Source organism: Haliotis rubra, unplaced genomic scaffold (assembly GCF_003918875.1).
Source record: "Haliotis rubra isolate DU_JTF1 unplaced genomic scaffold, ASM391887v1 Scf334, whole genome shotgun sequence".
Lineage (NCBI taxonomy): Eukaryota > Metazoa > Mollusca > Gastropoda > Lepetellida > Haliotidae > Haliotis > Haliotis rubra.
In genome coordinates this window covers 356614-377923 of record NW_025767007.1, presented here as the reverse complement: position 1 = coordinate 377923, position 21310 = coordinate 356614, and the positions used below count along the sequence as shown (strand labels likewise).

Below are 21310 nucleotides of genomic sequence, written 5' to 3'. Positions count from 1 at the left end.
ATTCAAACTTGGATCTTGTTCTTCCTCAAACGTAGATTGTAATATATAAAATACTCCGGGTCTTTTGTGGCCCATAGACTCCTTAACCTCCTAAAGGACTGCTTACATTCCCCTGAAATTGAATTATGTAATGAAGCCGCTCAATGACTAATATAATTATAAGGCCAAACTGTGAATGAAAGAGTTCAGTCTCTCATATGCTGGATGGAATGGATAGCCCAGTGGTGCAAGTTTCAGCCTTTCACTGTGAAGACCAGGTTTGACTTTTGACACCCATGCAGTGATATTGCTGCAGAATTAAGCCTCACACACTCATAGTTGTGCGCAGGACTCTTGATCAAGCACGTCAGAAGGTCATCCTGGTGAACGTCTGATTCATACCTGCAGTTTGATTAATTATGGACCGGGAAACTGTTTATTGGCAGCATGCGATTGTGGAATTGCTATAATTAGTGTCGTTTCATACTGGTAGATTCGTTCTATGGGAGGCAAATTGGTACGTTTCTAGAAATCTGGTTCGAGAAATAAATAAATATTCTCGGTGCTGTGTACCTCTTTGATAGGTTATTTGGAGGAAGTGTTTGTGTATACACTTCTCTGTGAGTTTCTACATCTATTTTGGCCATGACAGAATGATAGAAATACTTTTACAATTTACTGAAGTTATTATTTGGGCACTTGGTTGCTCTTTGGGTTTTCATAGTGCAGGACTCGTAATTCATGACGATTGTATATTTTTGTCAGGCTGTCTTTGCTGATTTGTATGAGTAACACTGATTAGTTTTATTTTGGGTTGGAGTTTTACTTTGATAAAAGTTTATTGTATTTAGCTCTCCCAAAAGACTAAATGAAAAAAATTCAGAATACAAACTTTCTACTGTCTCTTATCCTCTGAACTAATCTAGATCAGATATGCAGAATAGTGAAAGTGGTTACTTCTGTTCCAATTGTAAACCAAACTCATCGTCAGATTTTTCAAACGTCATGCCGAAGACCCAGGTTCGAATCCCCACATTGGTACAATGTGTGAAGCCCATTTCTGGTGTCCCCCCGCTGTGATATTGCTGGAATATTGCTAAAAGGGGTGTAAAACTAAACTCACTCCCTCACTCTGTCAAAGCGCTGCCAAATAGATGGATATTGCTGAGTGCGGTGTAAAACTAACTCGCTCACTTTTCACCTCATTGAATCTACTGCTCTGGTAAACTCGGCATTAAGCTCAAGTCTTATGTATCTTATTACTGCACATTGAATAATGTTAGTTTCTTGAGCCGATTTTAATTTAGATTTTAATTTCTTCTTTGTCTTTTCATTAACTGTAATAGTCTCTGTAATGAACAGTAACTAATGTTTGTAATCTTGAAAATAGCAGTAACTGTTTCTATTGTAAGAATCTCTGACAAATTGTAACACTGGACGAAACAAACTACAATTGTTGTAATGATCAATAGATAACAATCACTGTTTTTGTTACAGGTGTAACAATCAGTGTAACAGTCACTGTAAGAGTTACAGGTGTAACAATCAGTGTAACAGTCACTGTAAGAGTTACAGGTGTAACAATCAGTCTAACAGTCACTGTAACAATTGTAGTAATCAATACAACAGTTACAGTCTAACAATCACCCCAAAACAATTGTTCTAATAATCGATGAAATAAACTATGTACAATCATTGTAATAATCAATTTAACAATCATTCTTACTTTTGTAAGAATTGCTTTAACAGCCATGAACATTTGCCTCTGAAAGAACCTATATGGTCGCTAATGCTAAGCTAGGATAGACCATGATTTTTCCAGATTCTGAGCCGTTGGACTGCATGTTCATATCCAGCTGATATTCTGTTAAATCATACAGAATACACAATGGATTAACTGAACTGTATTGGACACCTGTTGTCAGTGAACACCTTGAACACCTTTGAACACCTCACATGAACATGTAGTACAAGGTCAGAGTAGAGATGCTGTTTGTTCATCACAGGTACGAGAGCAGGTGGAGACATTCCTTTCTCGTTACTGTAAATAAAGTCTATGCATGACTGGTTATCATGTTAGTAAGCTGGATTAATTACTTTGTTTGATAGAGTCCATTCGGTAAGACACCAGTCTTCAAAATACTTATTCTGAGAGAAACAAATAAAGAAACACAGGAAAATTCAAGTGTTCCTTCAATATTTTCCAGTTTTCATCACCAGCTTTGAATAGCGCTGTGGGAGGAAATCTGAAAATAAATAAAGGAACACTGTCGTGAAGTGATGTTCCTTATTTGTTTCCCTTAGTGTATACTTAAGAAATATTTAGAAACACACCTCTTTCAAACTATTTTCAACAATGACAATTGGAATAATGGAAGAACAAAATTGTACAGGTCTACTTTAGTGATTTTGTGTTGCCGCCTGTTTTACCAAGTCCTCAGCAGAAGATGAATTGCTGAACTTGTTCCAAAGAAGGCTTAGTATTTTTCATCACGTCAAGGATGAATTAATGTTTAATATAAGACGATTACACCTCCAAGTAACACAGTGAGACCACAGTTTGCCATGGATGAGCTTTTGCCCGGTATTATTGATTGCTGAGTGCCTACGTTGGCGCGAAGCTGATCACGGGTTCCTGTGTGTTATGCCGATAACATTGGCCCTTGTGATGATTTACAAGCTAAGCCAGAATGAATAAAAACAAGAGGGGAATGTTTGGAGCATTTCCACTGACTTTGATACCACATATTGCTTTTGACTTATTTGTTTACACTGATGTTGACAAAGGGTTGTATGATACCTTCAGTTGACCTGATGATGATAAGAAATGGCTCTGTCATGGGACGTCATCATATGAGCGAAATATTCTCAAGCACGACGTTAAACCCAATTTCACCTCACCTCACCTCTGTCATGGTTCAGTAGAATTTTAAATGACCGTTCCCTCAGAAGTAAGTCTGGATTAATTTTCCAATGTGTTCAGTGGACTTATTGTAGGGAGGGTTTAACAGGAATGTTGGCATTTTGAATATTTTCATTGATCAGCTTTCCAGTTGGTGGGAATAGATGTGAGTTTAACCCTTATTGTTCCAACTGTTGGTGTTGAGAATTTCAAATCTTAGGAGAGGATTTTGGTGGGATATTTTGTGTTGCATCCTGGGAATCACTTGAGTACACGCAGGTGACATACGCAGACATTCATTACAGGCTTGTAACAGTCACTGAGTTCTGTTGGTTACATGCACAGTTGCTGCAGAAGTACTCATCCATACTCGTGAAGGTGACTTTACCCTGAAGGTCACCAGTGCTAATCCACGCTCTCGTCAGTAGCAGACTGTGTGTCCTCAAGACTTGTTGGAGTGCATTGTTCTCATTTCTTTTTATGTCTTCACTGATGCAGTTATGCTGTAGAGCTACTTCATCTGGAGAAGTGCCACCAACAAGAATCCTAGGTCGCAGTACCTCGTAATAGTTGTACTTGAGAATCAAATAGGGTTTGGACAGCCAAAATGACTGCCTAATATGGATTGGACTTTGATCAAGGACAAATGTCGACAGTTCTTTCATTTCCACAAATGAACCCCAGTGTAACTGTCAGAGCTAAAGCCATATTATATTGATATGATTTTACTTACTTTAACAGCAAATGTCTTGTGTTAACCATGTATAACATGCATTTGAGACTCAGAGGCCTGAATGTACATGATGTTTGGCAGAAGAATTTGGGAGAATGACCAATCGGTAATGAAAAAACCCAAACCATACCATTTATGATCAATACAGGTTCCTTGACACTATATTTCTGAAGCCAAGCTTATTGTATTCATTGGTAAAGGGTTGCATGAACCATGAATATGTGAGACAGAAGGTTCTGTTATTTGCTCTGCAGAGTTGTGTCCCTTTGGCAGGCTTGACTTGTGTGGTTGTTCATTTGACACAAGGTTCCTGCTAAGTGTGATTCTTAGTCTGCCAGTTCAGATGCTGTTACGCTTCATCAGAGTGGTAAACCTCAGGCTTTCCTCCCACGTAATCTGACACAGATTGGTGGTAAACTCACGTTTGCCTTTTACAGAAATGGAATAACTATATAGAAAAATGCCAAATTGTTTTTGATTTCACTTAATCTGAAAAAGATTATTGTTATTATCATGAAATGGCTGGAATGTCTATTAAGTAAGTTTTAAACCACAAAGACGATGGTCAAGTGCTTACCAGTCAATTCATTAAGCTACTTTGTATTTCTTCCAACAGATGGTTTAATGTTGAATGTTCCATATGTTTCAGGTGCAGACTTTGATGATAGACAGCGGAGCTATGATGTTGTATAGCTTCTAGTCATAATCTACCCCGACACATACCAACACATCTCGACACATAAACATGTCGCAAGCCCCAGTACGCCTCAGTGGAGAACAGATCGATGGCTCCATGCCAGTACGAGATTGGGGGTCATTTGTCCGATCACACGCCCCAAGTGATGCTGAACTCTCAGGTCTGTCCATATATTAAAACAAAGTTTGGTCTTTAGTAGGATTTTCAAAGTATTAGCGATATTTTATTTTATGTATAAATTTCTTCCACCTCCTATGCTCCAAATTTAGTTCTTCGGCAACATCACAGTCTGATGTAAATGTCAAGGTCATTGTGTGCATGAACATGTTAATTCTTTTTATGTAAATAGTATCAAAAGATTGTATACATGATCTTGGTATATTTTGGGGCACGTTTACAGTTAGTTTCATTAAATGTCAAGTTTTATATATCTGAAAATATGTCACTGACCTCGAAGGTCAAGGTTATGAACTTCAAGGTCACAGACATAACTCCTGGCAGCCATCTTGGAAACATTCTGTAAAAGATGTTTTGTTTCTGAAAATAGCTCTGCTGAACTTTCAATCAATAAATTTTGTTATAATGTTAATGCAAAAGCAGGCCTAAAATAGGTAAACACAATTCCGTCTTGAAAACTTGTGAGAACATAAAAACTTAAATTAACAATCTCTTTTTCGTTGTAAACATAGACATGAAACAACAAGACTTGAAAGGGGAAGTATTAAACATTTTTGCAAAAGGTTTATGCTTCAGAGAAATATCCCTAATTAGACCAGATACATCTGTGAACAATGAATTTGCAGACAAGTCTGATCTTCACAGGAGAATGGCAGCACCATGGCCCTAGGGTAGTCTGGTCTTTTACTTTGACTTGCATCCAGTGGCAGAATGGAGTTGAAAGTCCCAGGACACTCGTTCATTGCTTCTCATCTGTGTGATAATAGTAACATGGTGATTGCTTGTGCCTTCCAGGGGAAGCAAACAGGCCTTTCAGTGGAGAATGTTTCAAACACTCACAAGGATTAATACCAATTTGGAACTTGCCAAAATATTAAATTTTCATTCAGGTGAAGGGTACTTGAAATGAAGGAATCTTCTATGACGTGGGCGAGTACCTTGTGTTCTTTAAGTTCAGTAATGTGAATAACATCTCATAACTCTGCACAGCTTGTGACTGGCAGCTTGTGCATTGCTAAGTGTGTCAAATCTTGCTGTTGTAGTTTCATTCTTTAAGTGAGTGAGTGAGTTTAGTTTTACGCTGCATTCAGCAATATTCCAGCTATATGGCGGCGGTCTGTGAATAATTGAGTCTGGACCAGACAATCCAGTGATCAACAGCATGAGCATCGATCTGCGCAATTGGGAACCGATGACATGTGTCAACCAAGCCAGTGAGCCGGACCACCCGATCCCACTAGTCGCCTCTTACGACAAGCATGGGTTACTGAAGGTTCATTCTAACCCGGACCTTCACGGGTTCATTCTTTAAGGGGGTGGTGGGGTAGCCTAGTGGTGAAAGCGTTTGCTTGTCATACCAAAGGCCTGGGTTCGATTCCCCACAAGGGCACAATATTGTAAGCCCATTTCTGGTGTCCCCTGCCGTGATATTGCTGGAATATTTGCTGAAAGCGGCGTAAAACCCTACTCACTCACTCATTCTAGTCTAGTGGTTAAAGTGTTTGCTTGTCATGTCAACAAGCCAGGTTTGACTCTCCACCGAGAGCTGCGTAAAGCAACACTCATTATATTAATTATGCTTTTTTTAGTGCTTTTTTTTTTACATATTATGTCTTTTAATCACAAGTCAGTGTAACATCAAAGTCTGTGCCCAATCTGTGGCTCTAATAAGCATCATTTTCTGTAGATTTTTGTGATTCTTTTTTTTGATGGAATTTTATAACTCCAAACCTGTGACTGCGGGCACCTCACATTTCTTCTAAACCAAATCTGGGGGCGATGGGGTTGCCTAGTGGTTTAAGCATTTGGTCGTCACGCCAAAGCCTGAGTTTGGATTCCCCATGTGGGTGCAATGTGTGAAGCCCATTTCTGGTGTTCCTTGCCTTGATATTGCTGGAATATTGGAAAAAGCAGTGTAAACTTCACTCACTCACTCACTCACTAAACCATTTGGATTTGTATAAGGTCCAAGATGGCACAGTGAGGTCAAGCTGTTGTTCAAGGTTCACTGTTTAGCCCTGATAATGATCCTTGATTTGTCCGCACACAATGCTGGTGGCTTTCAACATGGCAAACATTGCCTTGGTATTACATAAATACCATTTCAAGCAGCCTTAGAACCCAGCTTACTCTCCCTGGACAGGGGGCGGTGGGGTAGCCTAGTGGTTAAAGTGTTCGCTCGTTGTGCTGAAGACTATTTGTTCAATTTCTCACATGGGTACATTGTGTGAAGCTCATTTTCTGGTGTCCCCTGCCGTGATATTGCTGGAATATTGCTAAAAGTGGCGTAAACCCAACTCGCTCACTCACTCACTCACTCATTCACTAACTCATTGGACAGAGGCTGCATGGCCAAGGGGTTGCTGCAATACTCTATGCAGAGTTACATCCCTTTACCTTGCCTATTCTAGTTGGTTTAAATCTCATATTCTCAACATATGTGCTCCACAATTTCTGAATGACCCTTGAAGATCCGTGTTCGAATTTATCTTCAGCACCCCATGCTTGTCGTAAGAGACGACTAACAGGATTGAGTGGTCAGGTTCGCTAACCTGGCTGATGCATGCTATTGTATCCAACTGATGCTCATGATGTCAATCACCAGATTGTGTGTCCGGAACTTGATTATTTACTGCCATCACATAGGTGGAATATTGCTGTGTGCTGCATTAAACGGCAAACAAACAAAAATATTTTTCTCAACACAATGCCTGAAGTAGTTGGTCACCCTAAAGCAGAGATGCCAACTCATATGATTTACAAAATCCCTTACAAAAAAACCAACACAAAATACGCGACTTTACGATAGCAGTAAAAATGTACAATTTTTTCAGAAAATACATTGAATTAAATTATCAAAAGCATATGTACCATACACAATAAACTGCAACCACATTTTATCAATGTGTATCAAGCTATATGTGGATACTTACTACTGGTTTAGGTGAGCGCAATGTTAATAACAAGTTCTTAGAATATCTATATATTAAGTATGAATATATTCTTTGGAAAGGTTAATACTAAATTTTGCCAAAAAATACTAATTTTTGCATCAGTTTTTGGCCCAAATACTAATTGGGCTAAATTAGGGTTGGCTTCTCTGCTAAAGTTGTACCTGCCTACATCCGGTAAGTACTTCAGGCTGGGATATACATTAACTGAAATACTGTTCAGTGACAATAAATCACACAGATGCAGGTGACAGGTATCATCCCATTTACATCTTTCCTCATATTTCCTGTTTGATAGAGTGCAGCGATAAATGAGCACACAGGCAACATATGTTGAGCTGCTCTAGTGTTATAGCTCAGACTCGTGTTTGGTCCGGTTTCCAGTCCACGATTCTGTATGCTGATGATCATGTCACCCAGGTTTCATTGTCCTGAAACTTGGCATCAATTCTTTATTAAAATGCAGTCAGATCTGGAACAGGCAGTAGAGTGGTTGGCATATTGATGACATGAGCAGTTAGGATATGATGACATGCATGATTAAATTATCGAATCTAACCACTAGATCCATTAATCCCTCACCAGGATATACAGGGAACAGCTCTCGAAAACACTGACTGACTGACTGACTGACTGACTGACTGACTGAGTTTAGTTTTACGCCGCTTTTAGCAATATTCCAGCAATATCACGGCGGGGGACACCAGAAATGGGCTTCACAGATTGTGCCCATGTGGGGAATCAAACCCGGGTTTTCGGCGTGACGAGCCAACGCTTTAACCACTAGGCTACCCCACCGCCCCTCTCTCGAAAAGAGTGTCTCAGAGTGAAAATCTTATGTAGTGAAATTTGGGTGCAGGACGAGTACCCAATGTCGAATACAACTAAACCATATTCCATGTACGTCTGGAGATTAACTCGATTTTGATTACCAGAAAAGAGATTCCATAGAATGTGTTTGACCCTAACTACTCTAGTATTAGTGAAAACCTGTATTGTCTTTATTCAGGTAAACAAGGTCAGTGTGGTAGCCTAGTGGTTAAAGCGTTTGCTTGTCATTCTGAAGACCCGGGTTTGATTCCCCACATGGATAAAATGTGTGAAGCCCATTTCTGGTGTCCCCTGCCATGATATTGCTGGAATATTGCAAATAGCGGCGTAAAACCAAACTCACTCACGCCCTCTGTAACCACGTGTGTAACTACAGGATTGACGTGTGTAGTTCAGTATGATTTTGTTGATATTCAGTTTCTGTTGGTGGATCATGGGCAGGTCGGTGGTCATGCTTATGTGACAGACATTCCATTTTGATGCAGATTTTAAATTTAATTAAATTTTAAATTTTAATACAGCTGCTTTCCTATGAGATAGGCTGATCTACATTCATATACTTCTGTTGCAAACAGCCTGTGACTCCAACTAATTGTGGCATAGATTTGGTGGAAGATATTGATTGGTACCCAAGCTGTCAGGACATTTGCAGGTTGATGTGATCTAGTGAGAATATTGCTCATTTGTTTACTTGCTCAAACCAATAGCGAGGTGTGAAAAATTGTGTTTAGATTCGCATCAATTTTGTGATACATTTTCATGCCATTTTCCCTGTTCTTGTATTCCATGTAGATGGCAGAGTTCCAGTTGGCTTGAACTATTTCTAACCATTAGATATTGGTCAGATAGCTGTAAGAAATGCTCGTCTCTTGTCTGCTCGTTGTCTCTTACAAAGGGGGATAGATTTAATTTATTTCATGGCTGATATTTTATGCCATGTTAGTCGGATCATCCATTTTGTACTTCAGAACCAAATTTCTTATTTAAAAGATATTATTTTTAAGGGTGTCCTTCAGGCAACAGGACTATATACTGCATAACAGAAATACTATAACACAGTTTGAGATGGATATCTTCCTCAAACACAGCATACTGACCCTGAGATGACCAGTTCTCTTAATGTCAAGTGCCAGGCAGAGAAACAACAAGTACCATCTTTTCAGTCTTTTGGTATGACTCATCCAGAGGTCTTAACACCAACGTTACCCCTCTGCCCTCTAGGCAGACATTCTGTCCACAAGACTATGGGTTTTTAAAAACTTAAGGTGTCCAAAGACATGAGGAGTCCATTAATTCTGAAAACGGATGTGTTGAGGTGGTTCGATTGCCGAGCAGTTCGGCTGATGGATGGAATCGGAGTCAGAGGTTTCTCCATTTACAGTGTCAAAATATTTTTCAAAACCCAGTTTGACCTGGTTGTGTTTCTTCCTTTGTCACACCAAATTCATGTTATGGTTTACCCGTGAAGATCCGGGTTAGAATCTTCTTCAGTAACCCATGCTTGTAGTAAGAAGCGACTAACGGGATCGGGTGGTCAGGCTCACTGACTTGGTTGACACATGTCATCACTGGATTGCCTGGTCCAGCCTTGAATATTTACTGGAATATTGCTGAGTGCTGTGTTAAACAACAACGCAACCAACATGTTATTGTTAATTTCTTCAAAGTGGTAAATGTCAAAGCATTGTATTACTTTATTCCTTCATTTCACATCAAGCTGACCCGTGAAGGTCCAGCTTAGAATATTGATCTTCAGTAACCCATGCTTGTCGTAAGAGGCGACTAAAGGGATCGGGTGATCAGGCTCGCTGACTTGGTTGACACATGTCATCAGTTCCCAATTGCGCAGATCGATGCTCATGCTGTTGATCACTGGATTGTCTGTTCCAGACTCGATTATTTACAGACCGCCATCATATAGCTGGAATATTGCTGAGTGAAGCGTAAAACTAAACTCACTCCCTCACATCAAGTTGCCATAATGTGAAATCACTTAAATACTTTTCAAAGTGGCCTTAAAGCCAACTCACTCACTCATTCAATCAAACTCTGCACAACAGTAAAGTGAGTAAACTGCTCTTTTGAGGTTGTGTTTATGCATGCTTGGTTAAAAATGGAATTCCACACATTCCTTTTTGCTTCAAATTGCTGTATTTTGACAAGAAATACACGATAGATGAAGCCAATATTTGTTTATGTTCTACAATTCCAGGATTTATCTGGACCTCTGAGGTCTGATCCACAGCACTATTCACAAATGGGAATTAAAATATAACTGAATGTTTCGGCTTCGTAGAAGACACAAGTATTTCAATAACAGATCACTGTAATGGACAACAACATTGTTGCATTGAAAGCAATGTTGAAATACTTCTGAATTTAAGAAAGGAATATTATTAAATCCCAGATTTGCATGAAAAATTGGTTTCTTTCCAATTTGCCTGCCAAGCTGTTTAGTTTGGAATCTCAGATAAATCGCTGTAATTGCTAGCTGGCAGCATATGAATATGATGAATTTCGAAATGTTTTTGATCAACTCCATCTTCAGACCAGTGTAGTAAAAATATTTCAGATATTAATGTTTATGGAAAGAACGATTTTTGAATTATGGTCCTGTCATACAATAATTACATATGCTCAGCTTTAACCACTTCTGATGATGGGTAAATTATCATATTTAGTCACACATGATGGACATGTGAGGATTGATGTCTGATTTGGTTTTGTTATCTACAGTGTGCATTGATTTTTGTGTGTTTACATGCTTACATAGGTTTGTACTTTTATCACACAATCCATTTTGATTTTTTTTTTGAAAAGGGTAATGTCAAGTAATTATTAGTATTAATTAGTAATGTTTAAAAATAACTGTTTTCACAAAAACAGTGAAATGATAAATAAATGTTCTATTGTATTTGGTGTTGTTGTTTTTTCAGATCACAGAAAACAAGGGTCAGTGTACATTGGATTACAGTTACCACGACGACGTCATCGTCGTAGACATCATAAACACCATAGACGAGAGCCAGGGGATCAGAGAATTCCCAAAGAAGACATCACTGATGGTAAGTCCTCGGGATATGTTTATTGATGATTAAAAAAGCACTTCTTAATCTGAAACAGTTTGTAATTTGCAGTTTCTAATATGTTTTTAGAAAAGTATTTTTGATACACTTAAACTGTGTTAGTCTTGGCTGTACTCTTTTCCTGAGACATTTCTAGGCTTATAAATCATGGATAGGAATATGCTTTGTTCATAACAATAGTTGTTTAGAAAACAGGATGTTGGAATAGCAAGGTTTTTCAATTTAACAGGCATGATCTATATGCTATTCCTTTGGATTGAAGGGATCTGATGAGGATCGAGGGCAATGATTCTTCATATATAGTTTGCATGAAAGATGTATAGATTTAAGTAATCATTGGAATCGTTTGTTAGTTCAATGAAACAGGATATTTCAGATGTATGTTTTGTAAACTTTCATCTCCTTATTTTACTGCAATAGTTTTGTCTAACGTGTATCGCTAGGCAGTGCATGGGAATTAATAGGTTCATCTCTGTGTAGAATATGCACTGTGTTGCATCCAGGCTACCTGAGTGACAGAGTTATCCCTGAAATGTAGAAGAAATAGAAAAAATCCAAAACAATTTCCCATGTGTCATAATTAATCAAAGCTTCTAACTGACAAAATATAAATAAATTAGCAAGCAACACAATGCCACTCCACTACCTTGCTCTTTGTATCACACTAAAGAATGAAACACAACGCATGCAGAATAGTGACACACAGCTAACACTGAACAATGAAACAATGCATGCAGAACAATGAAACACAGTTCTCGCTGAACAATGAAATACAATGCATGCAGAAAACTGAAACAAGGCACACTGAACAATGAAACACGATGCATACAGAACAATGAAACAGTTCACACTGAACAATGAAACACGATGCATACAGAACAATGAAAGACAGCACACACTGAAAAATGAACAATGACAGCACATGCAGAACAATGAAACACAGCACATGCAGAACAATGAAACACAATGCATACAGACCAATGAAACACAATGCATGCAGAACAATGAAACACAATGCATACAGACCAATGAAACAGCTCACACTGAACAATGAAACACACTGCATGCAGAACAATGAAACAGCTCACACTGAACAATGAAACATGATGCATACAGAACAATGAAACAGCTCACACTGAACAATGAAACAATGCATGCAGAACAATGAAACAGTTCACACTGAACAATGAAACACAATGCATGCAGAACAATGAAACACAACGCATGCAGAACAATGAAACAGCTCACACTGAACAATGAAACACGATGCATAGAGAACAATGAAACAGCTCACACTGAACAATGAAACACAATGCATGCAGAACAATGAAACAGCTCACACTGAACAATGAAACACAACACATGCAGAACAATGAAACAGCAGCACACACTGAACAATGAAACACAATGCATGCAGAACAATGAAACACAATGCATGCAGAACAATGAAACAGCTCACACTGAACAATGAAACACAATGCATGCAGAACAATGAAACAGCTCACACTGAACAATGAAACACAACACATGCAGAACAATGAAACAGCACACACTGAACAATGAAACACAATGCATGCAGAACAATGAAACACAACGCATGCAGAACAATGAAACAGCTCACGCTGAACAATGAAACAGCACATGCAGAACAATGAAACACAGCACACACTGAACAATGAAAGACGGCACACTGAACAATGAAACACAACACAAGCAGAACAATTAAACATAACACAACTCCACTCACTCCCTCACTGCACCTCACATGCATATTCATGCTTAACTGTGGCACGGTATCTCAGTGAGCTAGCACTATAAAACCAGCTTAGGTCTGGGCTAGTACAAGCAGCCACACACACACACACACATGCACATCGTCATATGAGGAAATTTTCTTAAGAGCGATGTTAAACCCCATTTCACCTCACCTCTTGTGAGAGTCCCCCAGAGCTGGCACAACCTGGATGCAACACTGCACTGGTATATAGGTAGGACTTCACATGTTAGTTAGTGTCCTAGTGCATCAAAGGGGGATATCTCATGCATTGTGTGGAATTTATATGACAGTGTCAGACTTTTTGACAATGTAACTTTGAAAGTGTCCACAATATATAACTAGATGCCAAGATAAGAGATTCATTTTGGGGGCTAGTTTTCATGTACAATATATGACATTCCTTACTATATATTTCAGAAAAGTGATTGTTTAATTAATTCACTCCTTACTGTGAATTAGTAAGATACCATATGACCTGTGACTCGCAGAAGTTCATATAAAGAGTGTTACTTTAATGGTGTTAAACTCAATGGATTTTTATCTAATTAGACATTTTGGAAGTAAATTCAGAGCTGAATTGAAATTGATTTGATTTTTACCCTGATGGAACCCCATAGCAGCTAAGTGGTAGACAAGTTGAAATCATTAATAACTGAACTCGGTGAAGACATGTTTAGGGTTGATTACTGTATTTTATAATGTGATTTCTTTTCATCAGAACCCAGTAATGGATTTTTAGGTGTAAAAGTGCAGGAAATATGGGTTATTTTTTAGTTGGAAATTGTGTCTACAGTGCATGAGATAGCCTTTGTATTGGGAAAGATGTAGGAATGTTAAGAATTGGAATCTTAGCTTTAGAAGTGTGTGAATTATGAAGGTATCTGAACGGTCAGTAAATACTGAAAACTTATCAAACAGAAGTTAATCATTCAGATGAAGCTTCAAAATGTCCTAGTGTCAGGTTTTGTTTTGGAGGTCTTATATCTGGAGAATTTGTAATCCAGTGTGTCGTCTGAATTACTTTGAACATATGTTCTTTCAGTTTGAGTCAATTAGTTTGTAATTAAGAAAGACAAATGTGTTTTTCTTAAACTGTTGTTGGAAAACTCATTCTGTATAGTAATGCCGTTAAATAACTATTTTGAAACAAAGCAATATGTGAACAAATTTTAGATCGAAAGTTTATCATGAATGTGAAGAGTCAGGTGAGCATCAGTAATTTGATGTCAAGGTATTTTAAAATTTCTATAATTAATCTACTTCTATTCATTTCAGTCTTAAGAAGGTGTTATGTTTTTGAAAAACAATATGAGATAGCCTTATATGATTACTTTTGGGGTTTAATCCCCTGGATGTCAAATTGTTAACCCTCTAATTATTTTTGATTTACCAAATGATCCATTCTGTTTGCCAGTCAGTTCCGTTATCTGTGACGTCATTGTGGATTACCGATATATTTAGATGCAGAAGGTTTTGAACATGACAGCTTCCCGATAATGATTGTATAACATGATGAAGGGTCTCATAAAAAGCCTATTATATCAGTCCACCTTTTGGGTAATATTGAAATATGATATAAGAGCTCTATATCAAGCCCACACTGTTATGTAATTAAGGCAGACTATTCCTATACACAGGCATCGCCAAATACCCTGGAAATCTTTGTGGAGTCTTTGGCCATATACAATATACACAGAGATACTCTGAATTTTGTACTGGGCAGTCAGGTAGTCCAGTAGTTAAAGCACTTGCTCGCCGGTCCAAAAACCTATGTTCCATTCCCCATATGGTTTCAAAGTGTGATGCCCATTTCTAAAGTCCTTTGCCCTGATATGGCTTGAATATTGCTAAAAGCAGTGTAATACAATACTCACTCACTCACTCTCTCAAACTTTTATTCATTCGGCCTCCCAAATACCTTGGAAATCACAGAAGATGTTTTGGGCATACTTCTGTGAGAAACAGGGATACAATACACAGCAGATTGATGCTCCTGAGTCATTTTGACCATAATGCACATCCTGGCAAGGGACACAACTCTACATGGCATCAATGATGCCTCAACTGCTTGGGTACCCAGTACCTCATTGCCATTGTTTGAATTAAAGGAACCCTGGGTTTCTTTGAGTTCCTCCTGTTAAGTCTCCTTAAGATTCCATGGTGTAGTGGGTAGAGTACCTGCCTAGAGTTAAGAAGGTTGGTAGTTTGATGCCAACATGCAATGTCAACAGACCAGACCCCACCCAAATATGTGGTGCTTACACTATTCCCACCAATATGAGTGTGGCAAACAAGAAAGAACTTCAACATAAAGACAATGTGTGGCCAAATTGGTCAATTTGTATTCTTGACTTTGAGATTATGAAACTCTTTAGGCTGAAGTGTTCAAATCAACATCGACTGTATGTCTGTTTTCAATGACAAAATTGAGCTTTGGCATCCAGGCGATTAACAATGCTGGTCGGTTGTTGTTACTGAATGAACTTTACTTTTCTTTCATTGTGAAAAGAACCTGATGTTGAAAATGACATTACAAAGTCAGGTAATTGGTGCACGTAAACGATTCTAGATTTGTCTCAATGTACTGTTGTGACAGTGGCATTACATAGCACAGAGCTTATTAGTCGTAGTTAACCCTTTGATGACTATAGCTCACTGGCGCAGTAGGGTATTAGGGGTACATTTGGTAAGTATTGCCGCACAGAAAGTGTTTGAAAATCTGCTTCACGATCTTTAATTGCTAATTTAATTTTTATTTCGAACAAGTTTTAGGTCTTGGAAAACAATCTTTAAACACATGGAAAGGGAATTCTTGAAAAATTTTATGATGGAAGACAAATTATGCCCCTTTTTTTCCTTTTGTTTGAATGATGAGATATAAGGATATATGCGTTACGAATATGCTTCTAGAAAAATATATGTTTGTTACCAATTAATGATCAAATTTGGCCTATTTTGAAGAGAATTAAAGCAAGTCGGCTTGCTTACCTGAGGATTGAAAGGGTTGTTAGACTATTGGCTGTGTATAGTTGTTATTGCTGCAATAAAGAGACCTGTCTGTGTTTTAACCCAATATATATTCATTTTCTATACCTTGTTTCTGAGTGTGCATGTTTTTTTCAAATTTTTGAATAGTTTAACATCATCAATCAACGGTGTTGTGTTTTCAATTTCACACTTCACATTTAATTGTTGTTTGTTAATATTTTCTCATAAATGTGCAAGTCTGTCATCCATAAATAATGTATGGTTACCTTCAAGATGTTGTCAAGGGGAGTTAACTCGAGCCTTGTCTGTCACTTTCACCCAACCCTAACTCCATGTAGAACTTTTGTTTCTTTGACAAAAACTTTGCTTTGTGTGTTCATCCCATTGTGTTCATCAAAGTAAGTGTGCATTTTTGGTTTGGTTGAAAGTGTATTAAATTGCACCTGGAAACATGTCAAAATTTAGTGAGAATTCTTGTATTCTTTCTGAAAGAATCAGAATATTGAGAAATTACCTAGTGTTGAAGCTGTGCAATATCTAATACTTGTAAAATGTTAGATGATGAAAATGTGTGTTTCTTTACTACTCTGGCTGAAAATATTTAGTTGTCCTACTGCTGGTACCAAGATCCCCTAATTGCCAGTTTGAACCCCAGATTCTCCTTCTTTGGTTATTATGCTTCTCATGTGTGACCACAATAATTAAAAAACTTCCTACTGCGCCACTTAAGGCTTTGCTCACATATACATCTGATTTTAGCTGTGATTTAATCAAAACACTCTTTCATGCAGCTTTGAATTATCTTGACGTTTTGCGGAGCTCTGATCTGACATATTGAATGTTTACTGACCCTGACTGCAGACTAGTGCTCCAACTGTCAGTGTCCGTTTGTCTGCTCCGATAAAAGTCAGCAGAGCCAAATTAATGCTTGTCACAGCTTGGAAGTCTCATTCAGCCACTTTATATATAACACATGCCTATAGTAGTGCTCCTTCAGGGATGTCCGCATTAACATACAGCAACAACAGATATGTTCATTAAGCTGTATGATGTGGGACTTGAGGAAAAACACGCTTTTTTAATCCTTACTTAATGTAACAGCTTAACGATATATTTGCATCATTAACGACATTGTGGATTTGTTGAAATTTTTATAATCAGTTCAGTACACATCGGCGAAAATTTAACTCGTGTTACCTATCATAATTTTTAATGTATTAAGACAAACAAATAATTTTCCAAATTTTTATGAATTAAAGAAACATTCAATAATAATAATAATAATAATAATTAATAAATGCCAATCAAGCATCTAATTAATTTGCAGTTTACTAAAATGTGAGATATGAAGTAATGCATTCAGTTCATGAAACCTGTGGAGTAGTCTAGTGCGATCATGTTCTGAATATACATGTTTCCCTTGATTTTAGGTGACCACCACAGTGTGCTGCAGTTGTTTCAACATGCTCTGTCCCATAATTCAATTTATTTGTAATATTTTGTTCACAGCTTTGCTGAGAAAAGTTTCATTTGGTATGAGTAGTATCACCCAATGTTGTGTGTTAGTTTGTATTGTTTATTTTCTTTTATTTTGAGTTTTAAAACAACATTAATTGGGGAAAATTAAGAAAATGCATTTGAATATTTTGAAAGGAATTGACAAAAAGTCCAATTAATGATCTCAACACTTCACAGGTTTGGATACCCCATGTTCCATCATCATCTCCCCTGAATGACCACATGCATAGAGCATCTGTCCAGAGACAGATAGTACTTGTTGTTATCTTGCCTTGGTATTCACTAGTATTGACAAGTACCTTATAGTACCTTCACCCTTACCCTCAACCTTACCTTACCTTACTCTCTAACTCCTTACCTTACCTTACCCTCTAACTCCTTACCTTACCTTACCCTCTTACTCCTTACCTTACCTTACCCTCGAACTCCTTACCTTACCTTACCCTCGAACTCCTTACCTTACCTTACCCTCTAACGCCTTACCTTACCTTACCCTCTAATTCCTTACCTTACCTTACCTTACCTTACCCTCTAACTCCTTACCTTACCTTACCCTCTAACTCCTTACCTTACCTAACTCCTTACCTTACCTTACCTTTTTCCTTACCCTCTAATCCTTACCTTACCTTACCCTCTAACTCCTTACCTTACCTTACCCTCTAACTCCTTACCTTACCTTACCCTCTAACTCCTTACCTTACCTTACCTTACCCTCTAACTCCTTACCCTTACCTTACCCTCTAACTCCTTACCTTACCTTACCCTCTAACTCCTTACCTTATCTTACCTTATCCTCTAACTCCTTACCTTATCTTACCTTATCCTCTAACTCCTTACCTTACCTTACCTTACCTTACCTCTAACCCTTACCTTACCTTACCTTACCTTATCCTCTAACTCCTTACCCTTACCTTACCTTACTCTAACCCTTACCTTACCTTACCTTACCTTACCTTACCTTACCTTACCTTACCTTACACCTCACCTTACCTTACAACTCCCTCACCTTACCCCTATAGCTCTCATTTGACTTCCATGGCTTACACACAACCTCATTTCATTAGTCAGCTGAAATAAGAGACACATCAACACTACTCTTGTATTAGCCCAGCCTGTATTCACCAGTGAATGTAGTGTACTCATACATCTGAAGTAAATGTGTTTATAGGTGAAGCAAGAACAGTGTATACCTACCTGTGAAGTAATCATAATGTTAAGTCAGTTTTGTTCCTTGATGTATGTATAAGAAATTCTGTTTTAAAATTTCAGATGCATTTTCTTGTTTCAAAAGGAGTGTCGTGGTTGTATTAACATATCAAGAAGTATATATGTAGTGAAAGTTCGGGCTGGTGATAAATATCAATAAAATACTTCATCCATACGATTATTTTAGAGGTTTTAGATTCATGGTATCTATTTCAGCCTGTATTTTCACTTTGTAATATCCATATCGTGGGCTAACTTTATCTCCTTTGTTAATGGATGGCAAGCTGCAGCTAAGATGGGTTAACGTGAATATACAATCAAATGGGTTTTGCAGATTTATTCCCAAACAATGACTTAAAAACATTGAGAATGCTTTTTCTAGAAGTTTGGACAACTTAAAGATCCACTCTAGAGCAGTATTTATTTCATCTCAGTCATTTTCATTTTTGGGGGAAAGTCACTGTTTTTCACAATGGGTTTATTAAAGAATGTTGCTGTGTGATCAGTTTGACCATTAACAAACCTTTGAACTCTGTGATCAGGGAACACTATATAGTAGGACAATGGGTGTCATGGTTAACACTTTGTGTAGTGTAATAATAGAATTTCTGGTGGTGGAATAACAATCTCAATATCTATCTCACTGTTAGATGTCCTAATTTAAGACATTTGTTGTGACAATAATGTTATCACTGTCTGATAATCAATGATATATTTCCATGTGACTGTTCTGTGGAAACGCAAGATTTATGGCCTTTGTTAACAATGAGTGAGTGAGTTAATATTTAACGTCACATCGGCAATATTTCAGCCATATTGTGACAATGTTAACAATGGTGTCAAGGTATTGATGGATCAACAAAAAGGTCAAGATTCAAGTATAACCTGGCAATTTTTGTGTCTTTTTTTCCTTCAACTGCTTGGAAAATAGCTCACACAATTGGTGTATCTGCTCCTGCTAAGATAGGGGCAGTGGGGTGGTCTAGTGGTTAAAGCGTTGGCTCGTCATGCTGAAGACCCGGGTTCTAGTCCCCAGATGGGTACAATGTGTGAAGCCCATTTCAAGTATCCCCCACCGCGATGTTGCTGGAATATTGCTAAAAGCGGCGAAAAATCAAGCTCAGTCAGTCAGTCAGTCCTGCTAAGATAGTTCTGTGCAGACTGCCTTTTTCAAGCTGGAATATGGCTGATGGTAGTCTGTGAATTGAGCCACTTGTCTTGTAAAGTTTCTTTTTGCAGTTTGGACTCAAAATTGTTTATTACAGACTGTAGGCTATGATGTTGATATTTGATCAATGATAACAATGAAATGAAATGTTTTATGCTGGTATATGGCATCATTGGTTCTGTGTTTTCAACTATCTGTTCATTTATCCACTTAAACACTGAAATTTTGTGTGAGTCTGACGTGTTTCCAACCATACTGTGCAACACCCAATTAATATTGTTTCCAAACTTTGCCTGCAACAAACACGAGGTAACAAGTGACAAACAAATTTCATGAAAATATCAGTTCCATGAATTGAGGCTATGTCTGACCTTGGATGGCCGCTTGACCTTGGATTGGCCTCTGTCCTTGACCTTTGTTCATCATGTCCCAGTGATACCAGCACATCCCAGTTCTCTGTTGTACTGTGACAGATGTAGTGGAATATGTGACCTTCTGATAAATGAGATTTGGAAATAAATATTTGAGCCAAGAAAGAGACTTTTATAAACTATTCAATTTTTTCTTTCATCACAAGTGTAACAGGTAATTTGTTTCTTGCGTCTTTAAATTCACAGCAACCAATCTGTCTCTCTCAGTTTCTTTCATATTTTGAGAAAATGACTTCATCCTTGAGCTATGTCCCATCTGTTGGTGTAATTCTATTCGACATCCATAGTTACTTGTGCTTACGATATATCCCTCAGTTTCAGTATTTCAAAAGATTCGATGGAAAATTCTTGATGGAAAGGTGTTCTCTTTCTTGGACTTTTGATTAATATTATACAGGGTTCAGATTGGTTTATAACATCTTGAAAAGAAACACAGCAACAGTTATTGGAGTAAGAGTAACATTTCAGGAGTACTCTGAAACAGGTCCTGTTGACATTATGCTGTACATGAACTTCATGGTATGTGACGTCTGCAGAAAGTCCATCAGGTTTCTATGGAATCTTCACATGTTCCTTCACTAATGCGTCCTCTGTGCCCCTGACAGCCACGCCCCCCTCCCAGCGAGTCCAGTACATCCTCGGTGAGGAGGAAGAGGATGAAGAACATCGTGCCCACGACCTCTTCTGTGAGATGGCCGAACTATTTTTCCATGGCGATGAGATGGAGTGGAAGGAAACTGCCAGGTTTGTATGATGGCGACCTTGTCTCAGTTGTGGACAGGAATTCACAAGCTGAAGGGTTCGTTCTCCACAAAATCCTGTCTTCTTGCTTTTTTGTTATATTTGTTGATTAAAATGGGGATCAA

At 38.1% G+C, this 21310-nt stretch overlaps 1 protein-coding gene across 1 annotated transcript in view; it reads left to right on the top strand.

Moving 5' to 3' along the window:
• LOC124284332 (sodium bicarbonate cotransporter 3-like) overlaps window positions 1–21310 on the top strand; it is a 130901-nt gene that overhangs the window by 76937 nt on the left and 32654 nt on the right. The window contains 4 exon segments of the mRNA XM_046720416.1: window positions 4264–4471; window positions 11207–11335; window positions 15643–15675; window positions 21050–21188. Coding sequence (XP_046576372.1) covers window positions 4360–4471; window positions 11207–11335; window positions 15643–15675; window positions 21050–21188 — 413 coding nt within the window. The 5' untranslated portion in view covers window positions 4264–4359.